General features: G+C 30.7%; 1 protein-coding gene across 1 annotated transcript; it reads right to left on the bottom strand.

Moving 5' to 3' along the window:
* Nucleotides 1-921: 921 nt before the first annotated feature.
* Nucleotides 922-6,708, bottom strand: LOC106682353 (endocuticle structural glycoprotein SgAbd-2). The gene is made up of 3 exons (XM_014423153.2): nucleotides 6,570-6,708; nucleotides 1,625-1,809; nucleotides 922-1,543 (listed from the first exon to the last, which is right to left on the bottom strand). Exons 1-3 carry the CDS (start codon nucleotides 6,579-6,581, stop codon nucleotides 1,237-1,239), a joined length of 504 nt encoding a protein of 167 aa, XP_014278639.1. The 5' UTR covers nucleotides 6,582-6,708; the 3' UTR covers nucleotides 922-1,236.
* Between the last annotated feature and the right edge of the window lie 2,212 nt (nucleotides 6,709-8,920).

The raw sequence follows: 8,920 nt of genomic DNA, 5'->3' as shown, positions 1-8,920 counted from the left end.
TATTTACGAACAAATAATACAACAACTTATACATCGCAGTTGATAAAAACATTAAAATTTATCTTAAGTTAGTAAAATCTATCTTGAATAAGTGTCGGAAATTCAATTTTTTACGTAACACATGTACGAAATGCTGCTATCATACATTGGGTCTCGAAATTTATTTTTTTAATGGGCTCGGAAACTTAACGTATATATATAATAATTATCCACCCATACCTCGCTGGAATACACGTGATACTGAAAGCACAGTGTATAAACATAATATGCATTTCACAGCCTTGCTTTCTCCTTAGACTGGTACTGGTACTAGTACTGGTATTTGGTGGGGGGAACAAGTTCGGCTAGGTGGCCACCGCTTACTAACCAAGGTGGGAGCGTCAAGATTTATTCTTCGGGACCGCCGAAAAATGAATGCTTAACTGCCCCAGGTGGGAATCGATCCCATAACGTTCTGAACCGAGCCGCACTGGGACGTGCGCCCCAACCCGCACGGCCGTCACGTCCCTCCCATTAGACTACGGCTATAACCCCTATAACAACAAGCCGATAGCGACACACTTATTAGATAAAAAGTAGATCTCAAATACAGAAAAGTTGGCCGCCCCTGGCCTATGCTATGGTATCTCTACGCCATGTTGGCTGTCTTGTAAGTTTTTAGTTAGCCCACAAACGTTTCGTAGGTGTATCTTGTTTATGAATAAACGCAATAAAGAATTGCAGAACGATTTCACTATGAGCTTTACAGTAACTAGACAAAAATGGAAATATTTTATAAGTTTATAGACTGCTGGGTGTTTTAAAATAACCTCAGACTATTGATTTCTTAATAAACTTAATACTTCAAATATAGCTTCCATTAAAAAATAATGATGTAAGGGAATGGAATAAGCGGATTTTTATAAGAACAAAACACAAGTATTGAACAACTATTTGCATTTTTATTACAAGAAATAAAATGACCTTCAAAAAGCCTGAAATCAAGGAAAATAAACTGTTTGTGGTAAAATAATATACAGCGGCAGTGTGCAATAATATCTATTCAGAAGATCTATTATTGAACTAATTGATCTTCTCCTAGTAAGCGAATAGTTGGCACACCCATGGTAAATTTTGGGCGATTAAGCCCAAGATTTTTTCGTTGTCTCTCTTCCAGACATTTCGAAGACTCATATAAATCACAAAGGAACAACCGTAATTACAACCAAAAGTCCATATCTACACCGTTGGAAACATTTATACTCTTCTCTTTACGACTGGTCGTGGTGCCTTGCGTTGCTGTGGTACCTCAACCTCTTCTTGTGGTAGCTGGGGCAAAATTTCCAAGGATCTAGCAATGGCTTCTGGGATGGGATGGGGAGTTGGAATATGGTCTCCAATGATGTGGAATCCAGTCTCGTCAGCATAGTATGAAGCGGAGATTGGAGTGCCGTCCGGTGCGGTGTAGGCATAAGCTCCTTGGATCGTCTGAGCGGAGACTTCTGGGCTGAGTGGTTTCATTGATCCTGACGCATAAGATGAGATTCCGTTCTCAGCTTCAAAGCTGCAAAAAAATTTTTAAAAATGGCATTTATTATATGTATTTGTATCTTTAAGCCAAAGTCTAACCAAGTATCCCTCTTACTCGTAATTGAAGGTTCCGTCGAAGTTAACGTCTGCTGATTGCCTGACAATAGCTACAGGCCTCGGTACCTCAGCGACTGGAACTGGCGCTGGAGCAGGCTGGTTGTAATACCTTGCCTCTGGAGCCTGCTTACCTCTCCGAACTTCCGCTGCCAGGCAGGCGGCCACTAAACCTAACAGTACGATCTGAAAACAGACATTGTTGTTCCCTACAGATCAGTGTTTTATGGTAATAAATAAATAATAATTAATAATTAATAATGAATTGCATGGTAATCAATAGCAAAAGCTAGGCAAAATTAATATTGAATATCATCTTTACAAGTCTTTTTCATCAGGATTCTTAGCCAATTTTCAGAAATATTTTTTTTATCTTTGATTGTCCTGAGAATCAATAACGATACTATACGGATTCATCTTCTGATATCGATAAATACCTTTTTCGTAGACGCTTAGATAAAGAACCAACGCGCAAAGATAAACAAAAAACAGCTCATTCACACAAAAATAAAGAAATAATAGATTAAAAAAATGTACATTGAAAAATAAAATACAGTGAATAGTTAATATTGAAACCAATTATTTCACAATACCTGTCAATTACTTTTATTTGTAATATATACTCACTCTGTATGCAGGGTCATGCGGTATAACTACATATATTTGGAATTTTTTAATAAAATAAAATGACTTTGTACCCTATTAGAATATTTTGAACTTAATTAAATAACGAAAGAATGTTTATAAAGTTTTAGTCAGTTTCCTGAAAGTTGATATTTTCATTATATTTAAAATAATTTGAATCTTATAAATCCTACACTCTTATGTACGTAGTTGGAATTAGATAAATGACGTGGCTTCGTTAATTATAATTTTTCAGAAGTTTATTTCATAGATATATACTTGTTTTAAGAATAAAAAAAAATGTACTTTCTGATATGTATAACATGACAACAACCTGTAGAGAAACTGATCACAAGTAGGACTTTAATTTTTTACAGTAGACATAACAATATCTTTTTTTCATGCACATGATATGATTATATGTATTTGATAATTTAGAAGAAAATAGTTCCTATGGAGTTTTTTTATTAAAACACCTTTATCAATATTAATAATGTTTCGGGATCTTTTCCCTTATCTTTTGATTATCTAATAACTATAACTATACCATTCTATTTCAACTTAATATTAATAACTTTTTTTAATACAATTATAATTAATAATAATGTTCCAACAGTATTAAATTATAATTACTTTATCCATTTCCTAATTAAAATTTCGTCAATAATGAGAATAATTAATACAGAATAATAATTTGATGGATTCATGTTACAGTCTACGTTCCATAAGAGTACAAATCGTGAAGCTAGGTCAGAACTTTTTGTAAGGGTGGAGTTTAATTTAGAAAGAAAATATCTATTTTGGACCAAATATTCTTCGTCTGGGACATTGCTTAATTAGACATAGTTATATTTTTAACGTAATACAAAGAACCACTAATTTTACTAAGGAAAATTCACAATGATAAAAAAAAAAAAAACACAATTATTATAGTGTTCTATTGCTTAAAAAAAGATAGAAGTTCCAGTATTTACCGAGCATAGGCGATATTTGAAAAAATGTATATACGAAATTTTAGGGGCAGTTGAAGGTTAGTGTGGGATGATAGTATGATATATGTTTGGGGACTCATTACGGCATAAATTAATGAGTTGTCCAGTTATTATCAATTAACTTGGCACAATGCTTTACAGAGTGAAGTGTTTTGGAACCTACTATAGAAAAGTCATGGAACTCGATAGCAAAATATATTTAAATAGTTAATTATTCCTCATTAATTATTGTCAAATGAAGAGTTCCATCAACAAAGTTTGAAAATTAAATTTAATGAAACTTTTCAGGAATTAGAAAAAATCCGTCTGTACCAATTAATATTTTATCAATTTTGGCACAGAAGCATTTAAGGATTAAGGACCGATTCATTTCTAATCGGCTTGCAATCAGATTTGGTCATAAAGAACCTTCAACTGAGATCTTATTATTACTATATCCTGTCTAACATGTGTTGAAGAAACCGGATACAAGTCATATGAGCAGTTTTTTGTCGTTTATAGCAGAGGGAGTTGAGGCGTAGGGATTAGTAAATTTTATTTCGTGGCAATCTTACGGAATAAAAACTTGACCCTCCCACTCTGGTTTGAATATCTGGATTATTTTTATATAACTTTAGATTGTCTTCTCTCTCAATAAGTTAGAACTACCAGACTTGGGGGTAGTAAAAAATGTGGTTTAGGCCGGTTGTAGCCTAGAAAGTTGAAGATCCACCTTAGCAACACCCAGTCAGCAGCGTTGCAGGTTCAAATCCAGGGGTTTGAATTTTATATGATGTAGGCCCCATGGTATGAAGATTTGACCTTAACACTCTGGTTAAAGGTAATATAATTAGTTTGATTACCTGCAGATAATTCCCAACCCCTTGCCAGAACTGACCAGGCAGGGGCAAAAACTAAAAGATTTTGTTGTTAGATGTGCAGTTTAATAATATTTTTATTGTGAACCAGTATTTTTTTTTTTGTATTGATCAAAAAACCTATATTAATGAACAGAAATATCCAAAATAAATTATTATTACTTGCACTAAATGTGCAAATTGCAATTCCATAAATTGTCAAGTATAGTTGTGAATTGGTTGAATGTGCGAATAGAGTTTTCATTTAACATGACAAAAAAAACCATGCTATTTTCGCCTCTCAGATTTTATTAATGCTAATAAATGCAAATTATAATCCATGTAATCCGCGGAGTAGTTTGCAATCCGAGCTGTTTTACAATGGCCCTAAATTAAAGCTCATTCACTTTATACAATTATGCAAATTCACTAATGCCCATTCTTGGAAACCAGTTCGATTATAATAGATGCCTCGGTTAAAAAACTGCTTGAAAAATCGACAAGTCCACACTTTCTCTAATTGGTGCTATTGATAAAATTTTTATATTAATTACCAGCTGAAATTTGAGGATGTTCTATTAATTATAATGTAACCGCGATTAATATATTGATATAATATCATTATTTCACATCCTTAATTATTCTTCTACTGTTTCAGATTTTTAAAAGGTTATGTAGTCCTTTTATTTGTTATAACAGACTATTCGTGACGTTCAGGATAGTTTTACAAAATTACTGCAGCAAAACCAGCTAACTAGCTGGTTTTGTTGCAGTAATTATGAATGAAATTTTCTCCTCAAATTTAAAGATAATGACAGTACATATGCATAAACACATTTTATCATTACTATTAGGTTATAGTATATATATGGAGGGCGGGATAGCTTAGTGTTAAGGCACTGTGCTACGAACTCCAAGGACCCAGTGTTGAAAAAATATTATATTGGGTCCTTACAGGAATTAAAGGCTTAAGTTAAACCGCATTAATTTTTCTGACAATTCCTAGTGTTTATTGGTGAGGAGAAAATAAAAAAAAAATATGTTAAACCTGAATTTATTCGCTTCTATCAGTAAGAAATCTTTTAATAAATCTGCCACTTAATTATGAGGGGTATGCCTGTATATAATAAAATATTGTCCCTCAACAGAGGATCAGGTATTAATTTCGAATTTTCTATGGGTTTATCAGGTTCCAAACACCAATTATATTCAGTGTTTAAATTCAAATACTAACTTGATTATTTCATCCTAGTAATTAGTTGAAGCTAAGTAATTTAAATTTATTTATTAAAAAGTGATATGTCTGCTGTTTTGGTCAATTAATTGTAACGATGAATATTAAATTGAATTTTAATTTTCTTATTTGTATGATAAAAAATCCGTTGGAAAACATAGTTATTTCCGCTAGTGATATACCAACGAAATTTATATGACACATTGATTCAATTCCCAGAACTTAACGATTTTTCTGGCAGTCGTAGATGCCCTCGGTCACACAAGAATAACTGAGTGCCTACTTTAATTATGAATCATTAGATTTTGTACATAATAAAAATGAACCTTTAGAAATCATATATTTTTATAATAAAAATCGAAAACTAAAAGTATTATCTCTATCATTTGTTAATTGTGGAGATGAACCATGGATTTACATGAATATCAATTTATAATTGAATTTACATATAAAATTTATAATTGAATTTACATATAAAATTTATAATTGAATTTACATGAATATAAATTTTAAAAAATGTTTAATAGAAAAACATTAACTCTGGTTTTCATTAGCGTCAATTTTATGTTAAAATTGAAAGTAATTATATTACGAAGGCATATCATTGATTTCATATTTTTAAAAACAAAAACCAAACATAGCTGTTATTTTTTTAGCCTTAAAGACGAAATAGCTGACTGAACCTCCCAATAAATATTCCATAACCTAATACAATTTAATAACTATTAATATAAAAAAATTATAAAATTAGTTATTTGTAAATTTATTGAGATGTTTCCAATGTATAGGTTAGATTAACCTTTCTTGCTTTCTTTGAATGTGTTCTCTAAGACATAATGAATATTCTGAGAGTTATAAGATCGAATGACACATGAACAATTGAAAGTCTTGAAAGACTAGAACAGGAATTATTTAGTTTTGATAGATCAGTATTGACTGTACATCGCTGATGTTCTTCTGTTTAGTTAAAGTTGGGCCATCTAGTCTTGAAGTTATAATTTGAAGACATAAAATTGATTAATAAGAATTATTTAATTCTCTAGATTTTATGAATATTCCCTCAACTATATGACTATAAAAGAAGTTAAAATCAAAATTAGTGGACTTGCAGATACACAACATGATACGGTTTCTTCTTTGGGATAGAAAAATAGGAGATTATATTCCAAAGTTAATTTTTTTTATAGTGGCGTTTTAACTGACTCTTACAGGCTTAGAAAACTACCTATCTGAGGATATAAAATATGAAGGTATACTTACAGCAGTCTTCATGTTGAGGATGGTGTGTGTTTTGCTGGCAAGATTAAGCCCGCTGGGTTATATAGGGCTCTGGATCAGGCCCGTGGGGTGGGGGATTTCGCCGGGACGACACCGGCAAAAAGAGGAGTACACGATGTCATCTCTCGCTTGGGTATTATAATCAGCCACTGACATGTTAATTTACAACGGGATTAATGATCTCTTGAATTTCCGCTGAAGAGAAAAAATAAAAATGTAGTGTTATTTTTTATCGGATCAATGAACCGAAAGTCAACGTAATCCGGAAAATATTAAAGTTGAAGGCATGAACACGTGATAAGTTTTGTCATGATTTAAGTGAAACATGACTAATGTCATCTGGTTTCAAACGTTGTATGTATTTAATTCATTAAAAATTAGTATAAATATTGATAGGGACAGGTAAATGAACTAATTAATGAATATTAAAATAATAGTAATAATGAAATTAATTTTAATTTTTTCTTCCAGATACAGCAAATTGGGTTTAACACCATTTTCTTTAGATTACATAAATGTTAGTTTCATATAAAACCAAGAAAAACTTTAATGATAATATTATTTATTATTTTTCATATACTTAATTGAAAATATAACAATATATATATTGAATATTGCGGTGTTTAGCATTAGATAGCTTGCAGTACATTTAAGCAGATTACTTTTCAATACACAGTGTTACAGATAGCACTTATTAAAAAACGGTACCTGCTTCCAATCAATTACAAAAGATTGATTTATATGACTATAAAAAGGCTTATTTGGACTTAAGGAGTCATTCTGTGCTGCACCACTAAACCATTAAATTAATCTCCTATCCAACCATACAATCCAAAATTTTGCATAAAATCTTTAATGCTTCTTACTTTGACAAAAATAAAATTATTCATAATTACCTTTATGTTGCATATGTAGCCGATTTTACCAGAAACTGATATAATGTCATTCCACTAGTTTCTACCCTTACTTCCTCTTCTATTCTTGATAATCCTTCAAACTAGCTGAAAAGAAGAAGGTCTCGTGACCTTCTTAGGTAGAAATGTTATGGGAGTGCTACTGAGGAATATTCTTTATAAGTATTTTTGTTCTTGAACCATCCAATAAAATGTGAGTGCTTATTGTATTTTAAGTATAAGTACACTTTTAATTTCAATAAGTAAAAATTATACATACTGTTTTTTTTTTCTAGGACTAGGTGAAAGTGATGATTTTGTGTTGTAAATAATTGAGATAAATAGCATTTAAACTCTCCAAAAATGTCTTATATTGTAAAATTATTTATAATGGTTAAATTATCTTTTATTAATTCATAATTCACTCTGCAGCATTCATAATAAATATTAATTGTCAGTAATAAATATAGCGATTATTCAATATGAATCACACATGGCTCTACAATCGGAATATATACTTAAAGTGGTATCTAAAACGATCACCGAAAAATATTTTATCATAAGTTAACTTTTTTTAAGTTTAAACGAAGCTACTTTCATGATCCACCGTTGATGTTTCCTCAGAATACTAGACTCTTAAAGGCAAGGCTCATTTTATTTGCAATTACTTTTTGATTGATTACAATGAACTTCTTTTGAGGGACATATTAGGTGTATCAGAAAATAAGATCAGTATGTTCCTATCAAATTAACAAAAAAAAAAAAGTAAATAAAAACTGATTCAAGATATGACAACATGGCCATAAACCAATAAAACAGTCATTTTCTAATCTTAATAAATATACAAAAAAGTTATTTAGCAAACATATAAAGATCCAAGTAAATTAATTTTAGTATTTGAAATATTGCTTAAAAAGGATTCAAATTTATTTTATTTTCAAAACCAACAGAAATTTTGTAAGAAACTTGCAAAAAAATAAAAGGATCTTTTAATAATGGGTTAGTTTCTAGTCAAACAATGGCTAATTTCCAAAAATCCCTTAGTAACTTTAATGGTCGAGTATAACAGACTTCGCTTTTTAAACTGAATAAAGTATTCTGTACAGTCCTTTTCGGGAATAGTAAATAATCACGGAATAAACAAAAAAGGTCTAACATTTATATGAAACACCATTCGGTATTTACACTATTATCATACGCCTAAAATTTATAAAAATAACGGTGTTTTTAAAATGATAAATTTACCAAATAGTTATAACAGTATTTAGATACTTTATAGTTTAACAAACCATAAATTGTTTTCTAGATAAATACCTGCATTTAAAATTTTAAAACCGAACAAAAACCTTTTACCAGTCGGAATTTGAATATAATCAGGAAATTGTTCAAATAAAAGTCATGCGTGCATCATAAAAAAATGATCTTATCACCCTTCTTTGA

This window comes from Halyomorpha halys, unplaced genomic scaffold, assembly GCF_000696795.3.
Source record: "Halyomorpha halys isolate HHAL.00 unplaced genomic scaffold, Hhal_1.1 Scaffold408.1, whole genome shotgun sequence".
Classification (NCBI taxonomy): domain Eukaryota; kingdom Metazoa; phylum Arthropoda; class Insecta; order Hemiptera; family Pentatomidae; genus Halyomorpha; species Halyomorpha halys.
The sequence above is the reverse complement of the archived record's forward strand: the minus strand, read 5'-3'. Positions and strand labels throughout refer to the sequence as shown.